We start from the raw sequence: 20,230 nt of genomic DNA, 5'->3' as shown, positions 1-20,230 counted from the left end.
GTAGAGTTTGCTTTTGGATCTAAGTTTGTAAGAATTGTAAATATGTCTGTTAAGAGATTGCTTTTGGATGTTTGCTAAGTCTATGAAGTGTAGAGTTTGCTTTTGGATCTAAGTTTGTAAGAATTGTAAATATGTATAGTCATATGCATGCTAGAATTGTGTTAACCTGTTGATATTGATGAACCATGGTCTGGTAAAGCTAAGGGAGTCTTTTTTTTTTTTTTTTTTGGTTTTTCGAGACAGGGTTTCTCTGTGTAGCTTTGTGCCTTTCCTGGGACTCACTTGGTAGCCCAGGCTGGCCTCGAACTCACAGAGATCCGCCTGGCTCTGCCTCCCGAGTGCTGGGAGATTTGTATTATTCAGAAGGGGAAATTTGTGGAGGCCCAAATTACTCAGGGTCCTAGAATCTGAGCTTGCTTTACCCAGCAGGGGCTGCATAAAGGGATGATTTGACCACAGGCATGGTTACCAGGTGTTTGGAAGGTTCTACACTTGGCTGTACCATGTGTTTTGATCTAGCAAGGGGGAGGTCTTTTGCCCTGCCCCTTGTCATTGTTACAAAAAGCCCTTTTGGACTTCCAGCCCAGTAGATGAGGCTGCCATGGAGTGTAATGTGCTGTACCCCTCTACCAGCTGGGTGGCCCCCAGCTCCGTGTATTCAGAACCAACTTCATCCAGGTGGTGTGGCCTGGTACTGCCCAGTCTGAAGAAACTGTGCAATTCCGGATTCCCATGGAGATGACCAGGGTGGACCTCCGGAATTACCTGGAGCAAATTTACAACATTCCTGTGGCTGCAGTGCGCACATGGGTGCAGCATGGCTCCAACAGGAGGAGAAACTACAAGAATGTAAGGATCAAGACGCCAGACTACAAAATGGCCTACGTGCAGCTGGCCCATGGGCAGACCTTCACCTTCCCAGATCTTTTTCCCCAAGAAAGAGCCCAGTCCCCGGGTGCCCTGGTATCCCTTCTTGGTTTGGCCTATGACCTGTGATAATGGGGCTGGGTCCCAGACCTAGTGAGCACAGTGGTTCTGACAAACCCAAATAAAAATCCTTTGTGGAGGGGAAAAAAAAAGCCCTTTTGAAGAGGCAGAAGGTCCTTCTGAAGTTATCCTGCCTTTCTATCTAAAAGTTTCTTATCTTTCTCTCCTCCTCATAGGAACCCTTTAAAAAGTGGGAGCTGGCCTCCCACAACTGATGTAGCACATTAGTCCCTCTGTTGTTACAGCAGTCTAAATTCACTAGTAGCTCAATGTGTTCCATCATTATGAAGACGGGCTAGATTCAATGAACCAGAAAACCTGTACAATTAATAAGGACCCCTATATGATCAGGATACCATCAGCAACAGACCAACTCCCTGTTCCAACTACTGTGTGGACATGAGGTCTTTTGCCATGTGGACTCTAAGGTCATAGTTACTGAGTACAGAAATAAAAGGCTTCCCAAGCGCTGGGATTCCTGTTGTGAATCACCATGCCCACTCTTATGTGTGCCTTGAGAACCATACTACCCATTCCATGGGCTTTTCAAAATGGCACTGAAAAATCAAAAACTGAACTCTTCATTGTTGTGCACGAGGCTGGCCCAGAAAGACACTTCAGAGAGCTTAAAGACTCCAGGCAGGCATCAATACAAAACATGGTATTGATGATATTGAAGTTGTGTGCTCAAGCAACTATCCAGCTGTGCCACAGGGCTTCTGAAGCTTGAGGGTGTTTCAGTCACCTGAGCCGTGACCCGTGAAGCTGGAGCACGAAATCTGGCGAGGGACGCCGGGGTTAAACAGCACTCTAGACACCCAGTTTCAGTTCGTCAGGGAAGCAGCTCTCTTTATTGTACCAACATGGGCTTATATACCCCTCTGACAGCAGGAGTCAAGGATGGTTACTCTGTATCTGTAGGCAAGCCGGACACTGTTTTCCATCCCCAGCACCCTCCGGAACCCAACTGCACATTTTTCACACAAACAACTCAACTGGACAGGACACGAAAGGGCATTTAAGATTAAGGCAGCAAACTTCCCGCTGCCGACAACCTGGGGATGGTTGAAGCAGATTTCCTCTCTGGGCCTAACATCCCTGGAACTGACACCAGCGGATGGGGATGTACGGTGCAGGAGTGGGGTGGGGAGGGAGAGCTGAGGGCTGAGGTCACAGTATGACAGGAGTGCTGTCGAGATTGGGACTGGTGTTCCTTGGAATTTGTTTCAAATATCGTCTCAGGCTCCCAACTTCCAACAAATGCAAAACTCTAGGATCAGGACCAGTTATCAGTTTATAAGCAGCTGTCGAAGTGATGCTCGTGCCGTGGTGAGTCCCAGCCTTGCAGCCATCTGCAGACCCACATCTTCCCCAAACCTCTCCCAAGCTCGCACTATTACTGGCCTTCCACATCCCGATGTCTCCTGCCCCTCGTTTCCCTCTGCGGTCTTCCTGAGGACGCACATCCTTCACTCTCATGACATTAGCTGTCATCTAAACTCAGGTCGCTTATTGTCCAGCCCCTAATTTATCTGCATCTGGAAATGATACTTGAAGCTTTTATTTTATTTTTTTTAAAGATTTATTTATTATGTATACAGTGTTCTGCCTGCAGGCCAGAAGAGGGCACCAGATCTCATTATAGATGGCTATGAGCCACCATGTGGTTGCTGGGAATTGAACTCAGGACCTTTGGAAGAGCAGCCAGTGCTCTTAACCACTGAGCCATCTCTCCAGCCCCATTTGAAGTTTTTAAAAGAAGAATCTCAATGCTTTTCTTTAAGGGAAGGAAGGAAACGGCTGAGCCCAAGCTTACAATCGCCAGCCAAGTTCTGGAATACTTGGCAGCTGGTAGGAAGAAGAGGTCAAGACTGCACGCTGTGTGGTGTGCTCATTTAGAGGGAGTGTAAAAATAAAAATTGAACACTCTGGGCTTCTCTGTTATTTCCTCTACCCCCAGCCTCTGAAGAAATTGATAAATAAGAAAGTATCTCAAAGAAGGTGCTTTGCACACCGTCTGAGTGTAGACTCCAGAAGTCCACCTGCTGGAAGCTTACTGTCTAGTGTGGTGATGTTGACAGTAGGAGAACCTGTAAGAGTCAGGGTCTAGTGACTGGTGATCAGGCCTTTAAGAGGGAGTGCATTCTCATTAGAGAGTTTTAAGCAAAGTGGTACCTCCCCTCAAACGCTCTTGCTTCTTGTCCCATCATGTGATCTCCCTGCTCCAGACACATTGCCCACTACTGTCATCCCACCCACAAGGCCCTCACCAGAACCAAGCAGATTCCAGGGCCATGCTCTTGAACTCCCAGAACCCTGTTTTTTTCTATGCTGAGTTCCCATCCACTAGCATTTTGTTATAACACCAAACAGACACGAGAGAGCTAAAGACTCAACATAATGCAAAATCAGACAAATATAGCCATGAAGAACAAATGTTCTCAATCTGGAACACACAGAGGTACATCTAATTGTCTCTAACAGCATGCATAAGAGTTCTGGGGGTTTATAGATGTACTATAACAAGGGAAAGCATCCAGAGCCTTCATAGGATAATGGAGGGACTGAGACCCAGATAGGGAAACTCATTCAACCATGAAGGTAAAGAAAGGGGATCGATTCACACACGGACATTTTAGGACGCATCAGGGATGGCGGAGTGCCCCCGGTTTGTGAAGTCTGCCAGGACACATCGGTGAACCTTGAAAATCTTCACAGTGTGATCTTCGCCACAGCTTGCGAACTGCAACCACTCAGTGCTCTCTCTCCGCTGAGTGTTCCTCCTGCTGCAGTTCTTCCAGGACAGCCTTCTGACACCAAGTGTGTGACTTTGGCTGCAACCAAGACAGAGAAATCATAAGGTTGGCACAAGCCATGACTGCAGAATACCCCACTGGAAGTGCGCTTTCACAATGATGTAACCAGGGGGCCCGTACAGCTGTTCTAACACGGATGGAAGTCTAATACCCCAGTAATTTTATTCTATATTGAAAGTATCTTCCTCTGTTTACTTTCAAAACAGACTAATACCTCCTCACTGGCCAATGACACTGCCAAAACTGTCACATGTTTCAAGCATCAGTAGAATGACTGAAATGACCTTTGTTTTGTTTTTTGTTTTGTTTTCTTAAGGTAGGGTTTCTCTGCATAGCCCTAGCTGCTCTGGAAACCAGAGATCTGCCTGCCTCTGCCTCCTGAGTGCTGGTCTGAAATGACTATTAAGGCCTCAGAGGCCAGCAAGACGTCTCAGTAGTTAAGGGCACTTCCAACAAACCAGTGGACCTGTGAGAATCCAACTCCTCCAAGTAGACTCTAACCTCCACTCACACCATTTCATGTATATGCTCATACACAAAACAAACACACATGTAAGTAAATGTAAAATTCCTTAAATTCTAGTCTTTCAAGATACCACCACTGGACGTATTTCCATTTTGTAATAGAGCCCAGCTTATTCTGTTCTGCTGACAGTTGCCAGGAGATGGATGCTGGGTAAAAGAAAGATGCTGTAAACCCTCAGCGAACTGCACAGTGAGAGCCACACTCTCAGGGTGACCTAACTGCAGGGCCCTGGGCAAGGTAACAAACTCAACAGGAACAGGTTCCTGTTCCCCACAGGGCCCCAAAAAGCAGTCCTAAAATGCCGCCGAACCGATTAGCCATGGGTCTTGGAGAAAGTACAGTACTTTCCGTGTCAAATTTGTAAACACACGCTCAAAATGAATGAAGTACAGGGCAGCGGGTCAGCAGGCAAGAATGAGGTGCAAGTCTGAAGAAAGGGGATTGACAAACCAGCCTGAGTGCGTATGAGCCTTATGGTACAGGAGACATAAGGTCTTTTCACTGAGACAGAGCACACAGACAGGATTCAGCCCAGGCAAGCTCGGTGAACTGGAGTTTACTGGGCTTACTCAAAAGAGCTTGGGAGACGGATGGGCAACTACACATCTGTCAACTGTTCACCTTACATAATTTCAGAGAGTGAGGGCCTCCCGAGGCTCCCTTGAAGGTCTGGTGCCCCCATACAAGGCATGCTAACAGGCCTGCTCTGCTTCAGCACAGGGAATCATGTCCAACCCAGAGATGTCAGATGTCACAGCTTACAAAAAACAGCCACAAGATGGTGCTGCTGTGTGCAATGTTTTCTGAGAACTTTCTAGAGGAAATGCTTCCATGTTATACAGACTATGACTTGACTGAACTCAATGAGAGCCAATCTTTCTGTAAGGAGGAATCTGATTACTAAAGTGGCCATGAGTCACTTGGACACACTAATTAAAATGGTAGATTTACTGTGAATATCAAGCTCTATAAACATGGGTGCTGATTTTTAAAAAGGCAAAGACTCCTGAACAACACTAAAAAACACTGTTACTGGTTTTTCTCATATCACAAGTTATCAGGGGTTGGGTTGGGACACAGTCTTGAAAGAGAAGCTCCAAAAGCAGTGCTCATGACAGCAACATCATAGAGGCCAACCACTAACAGCATTCCTTAAATACATCTCTCTCATCCCATTAATGGTGGTCAATCGAATATACGCTGAAGGACAGAACTTACTTGTTTACTTAAAATGATGGGTGTTTTTTTTGTTTTGTTTTGTTTTTTTTTTGGTTTGTTTTATCAAATCTAACAACACAACACATTTAAAAGATAGAGACCTGGAGAAATGCTCAGTATACAAATGGGATCACCTGAATTTAAATCCACAGGACCCATTTAAAAAGCCAGACTAGCTACATACTCCTGTAACCCGTGTGTGGAGTGTAGACTCCTGTCTTCCTAGACTGCTGGCCACCAGCCTAGCTCCAGATTCAATGAGAGACCCTATTTCAAGTGACTATGACAGAGAGGACTAGAACAGTACACCTGATATCCTCTTCAGGCCTCTGCACATGTACAAGGAGATGGTAGCATGCTAGAACACACACGAACACATGAGCACACACACATACACACACACACACACACACACACACACACACACACACACACAGAAATGCACGACACAGAGGACCAGGCAGGTGCTCATCTCAACAGGCAAGAGAAAGGTTGTAAGTTCAATTCCAGGATGGGTTATACATCAAGTTCTAGGCCAAGCAGACCTATATAGTAAGACTGTCTCACAAAGACAGACAGACAGACAGACACAGACACACAGAAACACAGACACACAGACAGACACACACACACACACACACACACACACACACACACACACACCACATGAAGAGCGGGAAGGAGGGAAGAGGGAAGATAAAAAGAGATCTGGGGAGCTGAGGATGTAGCTCAGTGGTAAAGTACTTTCCTAACATGTTTAAGGCCTTGGGTTGAATTCCCAGCACCACAAAATTCATCAGTTAATTACAAGACATGGCCCTTAGGAGGCCAATCTGAAAGTCCTGCTTGTATTTCTGTGAATGCATTACCAGCAAAAAGTTAAAATTTAGTAATCAGAACATCAGCTATCCAAATAACACAATGTACTAAATCCAGAACTACTTTCATGTTACAAACCCTGTCATTACATGAGCAAAGAAAGAAATTGCCAAATGAAAACCCTGAACTCTGCACATCTTCCCAAGCTAACTGGCTTCCTGCTCTGAGGCCACGATAGCAGTCTGAGTACCAACCCAGGGGCAGAGCTCCGTGTACAGACAAGACAGAAGGAAGTGAAGGAAAGGGGAGGGCAAGAGCAAGAATGGATACGGTCAGATGAAGATGGACTGTCAGGGCTGCTTCCTTTTGTAGCAAGCTGAGCACAAGCTACTTCAACTGCAAGAACAAGGCAGACACATATCTGAACAGTTACAGTGAGCACTAACAGACAAGCTCCTCTAGAAGACATGGATGTGCAAGGCCCGCGCTCTCTAATCTCACCCTCACCATGACACTGCGTTTAGAAAAGTATTTGAAATTCTCTTTAGACAGTACAGACTGGAAAGATTGAAAAGCCCAAGAAAATGAGAGACAGATATCCATGACTTACTGAAAGCTTAGGCATTTAAAAACAATGAACAAGCGCTAAAAGGCAGATTACAATGACCTCTGCTGGGACTGGGGATGTAGCTTAGCTGGCAGAATGCTTGTCTCAGTGTTCGAAGCCCTAGGTTCCATCCCAGGACCACAGTGAAAAATGGGTGTGATGGTGCAGGCCTGTGAGCCCAGAACGCAGGAGATGGAAGCAGGCTCGGGACAAGAGACCCTGTCTTAGAAAGCAAAGGAGGAAGGAGAGAGGAGAGGGAAGGTGAGGCAGTCACGGATAATGTCTGTGAAAGCAGTATGACAGAAACCAGTAATCTAGTTGAGAAAGCCAAAACCTGATTCCAGCATACTAGCAAACATCATGTTAGGAGATACTATTTGGCTGTTAAGTACCAGAGACAGAGATTTCTGTCCCTCCCCATGAAAACAGCCAAAAAAAATTGCTATCAAAGACACCCCTGTTCCTATCTAATCAGATGGAAGCAAAGTAGGAAGAAAATACCTTGAACTTGTTTCTACACACTGGATCCAGTCATTGACTTCTTGATTGGACTTTTTCCAGGAGAATAAACAAATCTTCCCACTCTCTAATCCGACTGCAACCACGTATCTGTTTTCAAGGGAGGGAGAACACAGGCTGGTTCAGTATGAATTTCTCTGATCTCTACCTGTTTAAGTCCTTCACAGTATCTCAATCATCCACACTGTTTCTGCTGTATCCCCAGCCTCCTCTCTGCAGAGGATGCATGAAGGTCTACTTGTCCTTAACAAGCTAGTGTTTTCCCAGAAGACTGCACCAACTCTGGTCTCCTGGGCTGCTTCTGACAAAGAAAGCAAGGCCACAGTGCATAGTCTGGAAGAAGAACCTTCACTCCTATGCCCGTCTGACCACTAATCCTGGAATTCTAAGATTTAAAATATCTTTTTTTGTTTTGGTTTTTTTGAGACAGCGTTTCTCTGTGTAGCCCTGGCTGTCTTGGAACTGGCTGTCTCTGCCTCCCAAGTGCTGGGATTAAAGGCGTGGGCCGCCACCACCATCCGGCTGATGTAGACATTCTTATCAGAAGCATAAACACTTTGAAAGCAGCAGCAATGCTGAAGGGGGTCCACAAACCCAAACCAAAACTGAGATGCTACTGAAAAACCAAATCGGAAGAAACTGACCTTTGGGTTGGGTTCAGCACAGGGCAGACACTGACAGCTGTCACAGAACTGCCCACATCCAGGATAGAGGAGCAGGGGCCAATGCTGTGCTCCACGAGGTCATCGCTAGAGTTACACTCACCCCAGACGACCACCTACAATATAAATCACACTGTGAAGCTTTCTCTGCAAGGTTTCTAGTGGTGCATTCAAATTCCAGTAGATGATGAAAACTTTCTGCCCTGATTTTTTTGTGCATCACAAAGAAGTCACTGTGTAGTAGACACAGGTTGAGATCTCAGCTACAGAAGTGTATCCAAAGAGCGTAAGTGTGATCTAGTCTGTTCTGTAACACCCTAAAATCCACCCATCGTGTCCTGGCTACAGATACCACCCTCAGAACTTGCAACAGGTTTGTTGGAGAAGAAGCCAGTCTCCTCTTCTATACTACCTAACGCTCAGTCAACCTGGCTGTCAGGAGGACAGAACTTTGACAGTACTCTGCTTCTCTGGGAGCCTAGGGCTCAAGGCTGTCTGACTGGCCACAAAGAAATGGAGAAGGAAATAAATGGACAAGTTGCAAACACAGAACCAAAGCATGATTCTGAACAGAGGCTTTGGGAAGCTGCAGCAAGTGTGGTTGGTCTGTTTTAGTCACGCTATCCCCGAGAGCTAGGCAGAAGAGCCTGCTTCCTCAGCACCCAGCAGGGGATCCATGCTCAACACCAGGAAGGGCACAAATAGCCAGTCTCTCTAGTGAGAACCACCGCTGGCAGGCCCACACTTACATGTTTAACCTGGTGTCACCAGGCCCAACCTAGCACTGTTTCAGTTATCTGGAGTGTTCTCACTAGAAAGGGAAGAAACACTACACCATTCTACCAGCCCTGGACTAGGAAACTCAGAAAAGATGTTTCAAAGAACAGGACACCAGAGGGACAAGCAGGAGCTAGGGGCAGTCGTCAGGCAACAAGGGGAAGGGTGGGTTCAAACACAGGGCTGACTAACTTATCCTGAGTTTTTCAAGCTTCTGCCATGTTCTGCCCCTCTTCTGTCACTGAATTAAAAGATCATAACCTTTACTGCTGGAAAATGGGAGTCGGGGAGATGGCTGAGTCTTTACAGGCTTGCCACACAAACACGAGAACCTGTGTTTGATTTCCAGTGTCTGTATTAAAACCAAAACCAAAACCAACAAATCCCAAGCAAGGTGCTGTACCCGAACCCAGCACGGATGCGGTGGACCGCATCGTTGGAGCTGGCTCAGCAGCCACAGGGAAAGTGAGAAAGCTCACTCTCACCAGAGTACTGATGAGAAGTCGGGAGTGGTGTCTCAAGCCCTCTGCACTCCTGGCTTCTCACTCTTAACAAAGAGCTGCTTCACTGTCTGATCACAGTAACTGACCAAAAGGTCTCTCCTCATGTGTCAGAGAAATACATTTGTGGAGTTAACAAGGAAACCCTTTCAGTGTACACATATAATGGGGAAGCCGTGACTAACTTGTAAACATATCAGAAAGGCAGAATAATGTGCTTTTAAACAGAACTACAAAAACATTTTACATTTTAAGAAGTATTATTTTATCTTTTATTGAAAAAAAATTTACCTTTTTGTCTCGACTTCCAGTGAAGAAAAACTTGCTATCAGGACTCCAGTCACAAGACCAGATGATTCTACTGTGCACAGAAGTGATTTTATTGGTGAATGCGAAGAGGCTGAAAAATGGGTCTGGGGAAAAGAACAAACACATACATTACACCCAATCAGGACAAGCAGCTCCTCTTCTAACCTGCAGCAAGGTCTGACTGACTGCCAACATCAACTCCTGGGCCACTTCACCCAGTCGGCACTCATGCATGCTGCACTCACCCAGTCGGCACTCACCCAGGCTGCACTCACCCAGTCTGCACTCACCCAGTCTGCACTCATGCATGCTGCATTCACCCAGTGTGCACTCACCCAGTGTGCACTCACCCAGGCTGCACTCACCCAGTCGGCACTCATGCATGCTGCACTCACCCAGTCTGCACTCATGCATGTCACCCAGTCTGCACTCATGCATGTCACCCAGTCTGCACTCATGCATGCTGCATTCACCCAGTCTGCACTCACCCAGTCTGCACTCACTCTACAGCAAATGCCAGGAACCTACCCCTCACCACAAGGCCATATGCACAAGGCTCATGTTGCCTCCTTACTCTCTGGTGACTAACTAACAAAAATCTTTCAGGCATTCAACTACAGGCTAATTTATGATTCTAAAAGAAGTCTGGGGTGATTTAACTGTACTCCAGAAGTAGCCAGATTTGCATATTAAGGGGAAAATACTGCAAAGAGAGAAGGGAAGACGTATTTTTTTCATTAATATTTAAGCAGAAGGCCTAACAGTAACCTTTATATGGAACATGTAACTGCTTGTGAAGAGAGCAGAGGATAGATTTATCAATCCATAATCCAAGAAGACACAACAAATTAACACCTGCACCATTTATAGTACTTCGACTTTTTCATTTGTGTTTCTTTCTAACATTTATTTATTTAGGGGTGTGTATGGCCATGTGTGCACATGCACACACAGTGCTTGTCAGAGAACAGTTTGTAGAGCTGGTCTCTCTCTTCACACGTGCATTCCAGTGGTTAGACTTGGTCCTCAGGCTGGTGGCAAGTGGCTTTACCTGCTGAGCCAGCTCAGAGGTCCAGCACTTCAACTTTTCAAATGAAAGGCTGTAAGTTAGGAATTCACTAGTGATACCACAGGAAAACAAATGCTCCGAATTTACAGTGGCTTTACGTCCTGACAAATCAATCATGAACTGAAAATACTGTTATGTCAAAATGCAACTAATACACCCAGTGTACTGAACATCACAGCTCACACAAGTCGGCTGTGGAATAGTGGCTTTCGGCATGACAGTGGTGGGTCCACTACCCACATCACACACTCAGGAGATCAAGATTCAAACTCTGAAATACAGTCTGCACCATGGGCCTATCACTTTCACATCACCATAAGGAATGATCTGTCTGTGCCCCCACCTCAAACACACACAAATAAGTAATAAAAGAATAAATCTTAAAAGAAAAGGGGGAAAAAAGGCTTAAGTAAAATCTGACAAGGAAAGCCGAGTGCTCCCCAGGTCCCCAAGAGCACTGAACCCTCCCAGCCAGGAGGCTGTCTCCACCTGTTACTTTTCTCTTGATCTCACAGCTGCTAAATGTGGACAAAATGGATGTGACAGCTTTACTGATAACCTGTACCACACAGGCTGCTTTACCGAACTCGGGGGAGGCCACACTCTGCCTCTTCCACAAAGACCAGGTTCGATCTCTGGAAACAGCCAGTAAGAACTTGTCATCAGGTGAGAAGGCCATCTGTGTGACAGTCAAGGTGTGGTAAACAAGACTCTGCAATTGTTTCCAAGATGTTGTATTCCAAAGAATGATAGCTGCATGTTCCTTCTGAGCTGCCTGCAGGACAAGATGAGACAGTGACACATGGAAGCAGAAACAAATCAAAGAACACAATAAAGTAGTGTGGTGTTTCTGTTTGTCTGTTTAATGCATTTATCTATGTATTGCCACAAAAGCCTCTAGAAAACTCCTGGGAAGTAACACACAACCACAAAGACTAGGTTCTAGGAAAAGGTAGAGGAATGTGCAATTTAAAATAGGCTTCATCAGGGACCCTTCATAATGAGAATGTTAGAACTTTTTACAAGTCGTGTGTATTAACTGCATGGTAACAGTTTAGAAGCCTCTACTCTGGTGTGTGGTGATATATTGTGCACCCTAATAAAGCTTATCTGAGGATCAGAGGAAAAAGCCAGCCACTATACTAAACATAGAAGTCAGGCAATGGTAGCACATTTAATCCTAGCATTCGGGAGGCAAGATCCATCCAGATCTCTGTGAGTTCAAGGCCACACTGGGAACAGAGCCAGGTGTGGTGGCACACGCCTTAAATTCCAACACCAGTCAACCAGTCTGGAGGTCTGTACAGACAGACAGGAAATGACAGAGCAGGGCAGAAAGAGGAAGTGATGTAGCTGGGCGGGGAAGAGGAAGTGAGATGGCAGGGACAGAAAGGTATATAGACGTGGGTATACAGGAAGTAGGTTTCTTTGGAGGTTGAGGGCTGGTAAGGTGAGGTTGGCTGTGGCTTGTCCTATTCCTCTGATCTCTCAGTTTTAACCCCAATATCTGGCTCCAGGTTTTTTATTTATAAGACTGTTTAGCAATTTGTCTTACACTGGTGAAAAAGGAGTCAGTATCACTGGAAAGAGGGTCACTCCATAATAACAAATAAGTAGACTAACGAAGAGGACATCACTGTAACTGTTTACAAACAAACCTACCAAAGGAGCTTCAAAACACATAAAGTACGAATTCAAAGAAAAAGGTAAATATACCCTAAGTATAGTCAGAGATCTCTAACTCTACTCCAGAAAGCTGAGAACATAACAATCATAACATCACCCTCAACTAACCAGTGACTAACAGTTGCGGATATGCTATCAACAGAATAAACACTCTTTTCAACTGAACATGAGAGTTTACCAAGATAAGATTTCAAAGGGTTCAAGTCATAATGTGAAACTACAGTGAAACGAAAATAAAAAGCACCAATAGAAAAAATACCCAGAAAACATTTTGTTTATAGAAACTAAATAATACATTAAAAATAGCTAAGAGGTCAAAGGTGATCAAAAGGTTGCAAAGTATTTTTAACTGAATTAAAATCTGTGGAATGAATGCCTTCTTCTGGCAGAGCCAGTTCCTGGGTTCTGGGACAGAAGAGAGATGCAGACCAACCCAGGTGCCCTGTGTTGCACGACAGAAGGACACACAGACACAGACACAGACAGGAAGCGGTGGGAAGAGAGGTGCTGCCAGCAGGAAGAATAAAAAGACGCATCCGTGCTGGTTTGCACGAGATGCCCCTCAGTCTGGGCGTTTGACTACTCGGTCTTCAGCGACTGTTTGGGGAGGCTTAGGAAGCATGGCCTTACTGGAGGAAGTTCTGAGTTTTCAAAAGACTCCCCCACTTCTCTGCTTCTGGTTTATGGTCTGATATGTGAACTGTCAACTCTTAGCTGTTCCACCACCATGCTTACCTGCTGACACACTTCCCACAACGACAGACTCTGACCCTCTGGAGCTGGAAGCCCACATAAACCCTTCCTTCTGTAGTTGCCTTGGCCATAGTTTTTATCACAGCAATAGAAAAAACAGCATCACTGGGGATTCTGCAGCTACTGAAACGATGCTAAGGGATAAATGTATAACTTCAACAGCTGTATTCAGCACCCGTTAAAGCAGTCACACACAGTGTAGTGGTTTGAATGAGAATGGCCCCCACAGGCTCACAGATCTGAATGTTTGGTCACTAGGGAGTGGCACTACCTGAAAGGACTAGGAGATGTGGCCTTGTTGGAGGAAGTGTATTACTGGGGGAGGACTTTGAAGTTTCAGAAGCCCAAGCCAGTCCCAGTGTCTTTCTTTTCCTGCTGCTTGTGGATCCAGGTGCAGAACTCCAAGCTTCTCCACCAACACCATGTCTGCCTGTGTGCTGAAAGCTCCCTGCCACGATGAAAACGGCCTGACTAACCCTCTGAAACTGTAAGCTAGACTCAATTAAATGCTTTCTTTTGTAAGAGCTGACTTGGCCATAGAACACAACTAAGACACATAGTTAAAAATTTTCCCACAAAGAACACCTCCATCAGTTGTCTATCTAGAAAGTCTATGAAGGTTTTATAAAAATTTTGTGGGGGGAGCTGGAAAGATGGCTCAGTGGTCAAAAACACTGGCTGCTCTTCTGATTCAGTTCCCAGCACCCACACAACAGTTCACAACTGCTTCTAACTCCAGAACCAAGAGATCCAATGTCTTCTTTTGGCCATCATAGGCATGCATGTATGTAGTACACAGACATACTTTCAGGTAAACATTCATACACATAAAGTAAAATCTTAAAAAAACAACTAAGTAGTTTTATAAGCTACTCAAGAAAGCTGTAGAAAGGGGCATACTTCCATGAGGCTCAAATTGCTCATGCCTCAAAACCAAAGAAAACTATATAGGTTTGCTGCTGCTGCTTGTTTGGAGTTTTCTGAGACAGGGTCTCACGTAGCCCAGGCTGGCTTCAAATCCCTTACAGATACAGCTGAAGCTGACCTTGGGTTCCTCATCTTCCTGTCTCTACCTCCCAAGTGCAGAGATTACAGATGTATACCATCATTTCCAGCTTTAAGGTTTTTTTTACGTATATTAATTTCTCAAGTATGTGTGTATGTACAGAGGGAGGGGGTCATTATGGAGGTCAGAAGACAGCTTACAAGAGTTGGTTCTCTCCTTCTACCATGTGAATCTAGGGATCAAATTCAGACCTGATGGTGCCTTTACCTACTGAGCATGACAGCAGTACTTGATAAAGTTCTTAACAAACTTGTATCAAATTGAGTTGAATAATATACAAAAGGAAAATATGTGGGGTGTGGCTCTAGGAATACAAAAAAAAAAGAAAAGAAACCCCCAAAAATTAAAAATCATACGGATGTGCCAGGCACATCAATCAGCACATGCCTTCAGTCTCTGTACTTGAGAAGCAGAGACAGGCAGATCTTTGTGAGTTCAAGGCCAACCTGCTATACAAAGTGAATTTCCTTGTCTCAAAAAAATGTACAAAATATATGGGAAAAGGGTATAGCTCACAAAATGTGTGTAAAACCAGACACCAAAACCTATAGACTTTCCAGATACTCTGATGTGAACAGTAGAGAAAAATGGATGAGGTGTACAGATACTTTAGACAGTGATCACTATTTTTCTTTAAATCTAAAATTACTCTGTAAGACTTTTAAAAGACCATCCTAAAAGAAATTAAAGACTTACATAAAAGACGGATATTATTCAGATATTGTTAAAAATTCTCCTCAAACTGATCTACAGATTCACTGCCATCCTTATCAAAGAGACTGAGAATACTTCAAGCTAATTCTAAAATTACACAATAAATAAAATAAAAGAATAAAGTTGGAAGACAATTACTTTCCTATCTTAAAGATGTTTCATAAAAATAACAGTTGGCAGGAGGAACTCACAAGGCTGTACCCCTCCTAGGAGCTAAGGCCTCAAACGGCTGACGAGGAATTTTCTTTTCTTTCTTTCAAGGTGAACAGGATGTGACATTGACCAGTGAACATGACTGGAAGGTGGCAGGCTCTGCACAGCAGTGGACCTCAGCAGTGCAGGGCCAGCCCTTGTCCATTACCCCACAGCCATCAGAGAGGAGCCATGTCTCAGCTACATCTTCACAATCATCTGCATCAAACTTGTGGAAGCCCCAGTTCTTTGCAGCATTGATCTGCTGGCAGCCAGCGAACTTGAACTTGGCCCCGCACAGGGTCTCAATCCATGTTCTTTACTCTGCAACTTGGTGTAGATAGACATGATGACCTGGCCAATATGACCCCTGGCCACTGTGCTCTGGAGCTTCTCAAAGGCACCCTCATACCTGCCTGGAGCCGGGACTGGGGACAATATGAGATCCAAAACATGCACAGATACACTAGCAAACTGTCTCCAAGGTCCCTTATACAACACAAGCAACAGGCTACACTCTCCCAAGGAGGGTGCTATTGCAGCCCTTGCAAACTTCTGTGAGGAAAAAACCTGGTCCACTTAACTGCCTACAGAGGACATTTTCTTCAGTGATGTAAGGTCATATGCATAATGTTTTAGTGTGTGCATACGGATCAGCACCCCAAACTCAAACTGTTCAAGGATCAACATTAAGAATAAATGAGTAGGGCTGGAAAGATGGCTCAGAGGTTAAGAGCACTGCTTGCTCTTCCAAAGGTCCTGAGTTCAATTCCCAGCAACCACATGGTGGCTTACGACCATCTGTAAGGAGATCTGGTGCCCTCTTCTGGCCTGCAGAGATACGTGCAGACAGAACACTGTATACATAATAAATAAATCTTTAAAAAAAAAAGATTTCCTTTCTTAAAAAAAAAAAAAAAAGAATAAATGAGTAGCTACAATAGATTTAAAATATAATCACATGTTTTTAAAGAAAGATGAGGAAAAGAGAATGTCAAGCTATGGTATCTGAAAGGCTCGTTTCATGTGGATTCTGCCTGTATCTGCCAAACTTACAGAAGCCCAATGACTCCAATTACCTATGAGCAAGTAAAATTAACACACACACATAGACACACAAACGCCCTACCTTGCAAGCAGAGGCAAGCAGAGTCTTTGAATTGTTTACAGTAACACAAAATATCTCATAGCCGTGTCCATACCTGTAATTTAAAGGGAAAACATGTATCTTCTGTATTGGTAATGAACTTATTGGTAATGAACACTGCAAAAAATTTTAAATGGAAAAGGATCATTCCCTCAACCTAACACACAATTCTTTAAAGAACATCACATTTTGCCTAGGCAATTATTTAAGGAAAAAAGGAGGAAACAAGAGAAAAACGAAAGGTAATGTAACTCATCAAAATGATTAGATTAACACACAGGTTTTCATGTCTAATGCCTGCCAGTCCAATAACTGACCATGGAAAGACACTGGTGGGAACCAAAAGATAAAAATGACTGGCGGAAGAGAGAACAGAAGCACATAACTATGTTCCATCTCTCTATCTGGGAAATGAACACCAACCAACTAATAAACATAATAAACATAAAAAAGAAAACAAATCCAGGTGAGGTTTGATTCTGACCCTATGTAGCTCTATTGGGCAGGAGGACAATGTAGGTAGGCAGAAGGGGAAGAGAAAGTCAAGTCATAAGAGGACCCTCCAGCTATGACTGCCTCCAGAAACACAGTTCAACTTACAGTTTCTGAACTTCAGGCCACAATGTGTTCTGCAGAAGATGATCCTCAGGCGGAGGTTCTACAATATATTTTTAATTTTATAGTAAATTTTTAATACTACAATTATTTTTTCCTAATTTTAGCCAAATAGAAAGTAAAAGCCATAGCTCTAGGTCCACAGCCAGAGTACAGACTGTATAATTGTATTTTCACCATGTCTTACCAGAAAGAACGGCAGGCTGAAAGGTCATCTCGATCTGCCCAAAGACATGGCTAGTTAAGAACGGCTCCTCTTGAGTACACTGAGGGGCCAGGTCTTCTGTTTTAGAGAAACATGGATACTATGAATGAGTGGAGCTGCAATGACAACATCTCAAAGCCACATAGCAGAGCGCAGCAGCCCTTCCAAATAGTGTATTTCAGAGCTGTGTCCATGAGACTGCAAAAGTATTTCTACTCTAGTATTTTCCAAACTAGCTCCTAAAGTAGGAATGAAATCCGTAAGGATTCTGTCCATTTACTTTCCCCTAGCTATTTACAAGTTTTTTAATACATATATAACTGATCCTTCAAGTTGCTCACAATGTTGGAGGGCTCTGTGAAATCCTGGGTGAGAACTACAGCTGTGTCAGTGGCCCGCATGTGAACTGAGCAGTTAGGACAAAATGTTACAACGGGCCTAAGGGAGCACTGGGTACACGGCACACAAGTCTGTCGGTCAATTTTAAGTCACAGAGCTGTTCAGAAATTTTGGAGACTAAATCCTTACCCATAAAGACAGCTTTATTTGACAGCCCCAGTGCAGGGACAGTGGCACCTTCGGGAATCGCTTCGTCTTGCTAGAATGAAAGGCATGACATGTACATTTCAGATACTGAAATTTATTGACACCTCAAATACCACAAAAAAAGTGATGTACATGAATGCTGAGAATGTTATGAGCCTGATTTGTGTGGCTGTCTGTCATCTTTCCAGCTCCTGAACTGACAGACGCCACTTCAAACAATCCTTCTCCAATAGAAGGCCCTACCACCACTCCACCTCCACCAGGCATTCTCTCCTAGGGACATCCTTTAGCCCCCACAATGCAGCAGCCATACAGCAGGCTGAAATGCAAGGCCAAGAACCCCGCCCCCAAGAAAGCGTCAAGAGATGCCCCTGAGATGAGGATATAGCCCAGAAAGGCATGGTCATGTCATTTTTATTATACATATATAAATAACTTAAAGCTACTTTACAACTTTAGTATGAACTTTAGTATCAACTGAAGAAACAATGCTATGCCTAGATCCTACATTCACATATGAACCAAATGCCAACCATCAGAAATGGTATACAACCATATGCGGAGTGTTTACCAATTCAATTTAACACACAGGCTGGAACTAGACACATGAGCGATACAAATTTAAAACACCAACTGACTGAGAGGCCACCTGGAGGCCAGGTGCTGCATGCTATCCTATGCACTGTGGGAAAGGGCAATGAGAGCAATCCTGATGCTTACCCAACAACACTCGAATGAGAACAAAATCAGTGAGTCACTTGATGCCATACAGTTCCTGTTTTCTAGCATACAGAACGAAGTATGCCTGGAACTAAACCTTTCCTGGAATCCCAGGAGACCCCACTTCCTTTCCCAGAGCTGGACAGATCCTGAACCTGCTCTCCCTCCACCCATGAAGTCTGAGCTCCTCTGGGTCTGGTTCTCACTCACAGCAGCAGCAGAACAGAAGCAACTGCCTTCAGTGACTGAGAAAGCTGAGGCATGAGGCACTACCAAATGAAGCTCAACTTCTCTTCCGCCCCTCTGCTCTCGCCTGTCTCTCCCACACTGCCATTGGCTTTCCCTCGACCTCTGGGCTCCCACACAATGCTCTGTTCCAAATGCTTTTCATCGCATTCTTCCAGCAGCACCACTATGAACTGTACCTGCCACCTGAAGCCCTCCAGAACTTTCCTTCAACTCTCCAATTCCCTCTTCACTCCACCAGGAGCCCCAACAGCTCTGACCTCCCCTGCTTGCTGGTTCTCTCTTCTACCTGTGACCCAACACTTAGTAATAAAGTATAAACAGACATTATGTGCAGCAGAACCATTCTCTATAGCCAACTGTCTTCCCACTTCATTTCCATTACTTACTTTCTTCCAGCATTCACCCCAATACCTGGCTCCAGGTTTGTTTTTATTAATAAGACCTCTAAGATTCATGCTATACTCACTTACTTATTTATTTGGGTTTTTGAGACAGTTACATAGCCTTGGCTGATCTAGAACTCACTATAAAGCCCAGGCTAGCCTTGAACTCATACACATCTGCGAGCCTTTGCCTTCTGAGTGCTGAGATTAAAGGCATATACCACCTACTTCATAATCTTATAATCTACGTTATTTGTTTTCTTCAGTGCCAGAACCATGAGCCATGTATATGCTAAGTAACCCAAGCTGTATTCTAAAACCAAATTCATGTATTTTTGTAAGTAGCTCAAATCTTATGTAAAAAGCAAGTATAAATAAACAAAAATAAAAATGTACTTGAAATATAAATGAAGTCCTACCAACATTTTCATTGGGGCTAGAGCAATGGCTTAGTGGTTGGGAGCACTAGCTGCTCTCCACAAAGAACCTGGGTTCTATCCCTAGCACCTCCACGGTGGCTCACAACCATCTGTAACTCTAGTCCCAGGAGATCCCCTTCTTCTTGCCTCTGAGGGCACTGATTCATATAGTACACAGATACATGTACAGGCAAGACACTCATATACAAAGTCATAGTAACTTTAAAAAAAAAAAAAAACCAACAACATTTGCATTACTCTAAATGGTGACCTCTTTGTTCCACAACAAACTTTCCTGTCATAAGGTATAGCTATTAGGCCAGGAGTGGTGGTGCACATCTTTAAACCCAGCACTCAGGAGGCAGAGGCAGGTGGATCTCTGAGAATCTGAGGCCAGCCTGTTCTACATAATGAAACACTATCTCGAAAATAAATGAATAAATAAAAGCAGCGATTCACTAGGGTCACCCATTAGTCCAGCGCCCACTCCTGCCCTAAAGAAAGACTGCAATCTTCATCAAGACTGGGCTGATCCTTCACTTACCACAGAGGCAACTTATGACAGCCATGTCTAAAGTGAACATGTGATATTGCTGCTTTATTCTTAAACTCATTTGTCATACAAAATATCTGTGTCTAGTCGTTTGTTGTAGAGTTATTTATTTTTATGTGTATGAGTGTTTAGCCTACACGTGTATATGTGCACTACATACATGGTTGTGAACC

General features: G+C 44.3%; 2 protein-coding genes and 1 pseudogene across 2 annotated transcripts in view; 1 reads left to right on the top strand and 2 right to left on the bottom strand.

The window, feature by feature from the left end:
* Window positions 1-612: 612 nt before the first annotated feature.
* On the top strand, window positions 613-996 carry LOC131896124 (large ribosomal subunit protein uL23m-like; the record flags this gene model as incomplete). The annotated part of the gene is made up of 1 exon (XM_059246706.1): window positions 613-996. A coding segment is annotated over one exon (384 nt), but the record flags the coding sequence as incomplete, so codon positions are not given.
* Window positions 997-3,372: 2,376 nt separating this feature from the next.
* Elp2 (elongator acetyltransferase complex subunit 2) overlaps window positions 3,373-20,230 on the bottom strand; it is a 38,005-nt gene continuing 21,147 nt past the window's right edge. Inside the window, exons 14-22 of the mRNA XM_059245970.1 lie at window positions 17,716-17,785; window positions 17,170-17,265; window positions 16,968-17,025; window positions 16,350-16,422; window positions 11,392-11,584; window positions 9,723-9,844; window positions 8,137-8,270; window positions 7,475-7,582; window positions 3,373-3,821 (exon numbers count right to left, since the gene is read on the bottom strand). Coding sequence (XP_059101953.1) covers window positions 3,623-3,821; window positions 7,475-7,582; window positions 8,137-8,270; window positions 9,723-9,844; window positions 11,392-11,584; window positions 16,350-16,422; window positions 16,968-17,025; window positions 17,170-17,265; window positions 17,716-17,785 — 1,053 coding nt within the window. The 3' untranslated portion in view covers window positions 3,373-3,622. The remainder of the gene's footprint in view (window positions 3,822-7,474; window positions 7,583-8,136; window positions 8,271-9,722; window positions 9,845-11,391; window positions 11,585-16,349; window positions 16,423-16,967; window positions 17,026-17,169; window positions 17,266-17,715; window positions 17,786-20,230) is intronic.
* LOC131896264 (small nucleolar RNA SNORA70) lies at window positions 15,693-15,813 on the bottom strand (annotated as a pseudogene).

The sequence above is a fragment of the Peromyscus eremicus genome, chromosome 19 (genome assembly GCF_949786415.1).
Source record: "Peromyscus eremicus chromosome 19, PerEre_H2_v1, whole genome shotgun sequence".
Classification (NCBI taxonomy): Eukaryota; Metazoa; Chordata; class Mammalia; order Rodentia; family Cricetidae; genus Peromyscus; species Peromyscus eremicus.
Note: the sequence above shows the minus strand (reverse complement) of the source record. Positions and strands in the feature narration are given on the sequence as shown.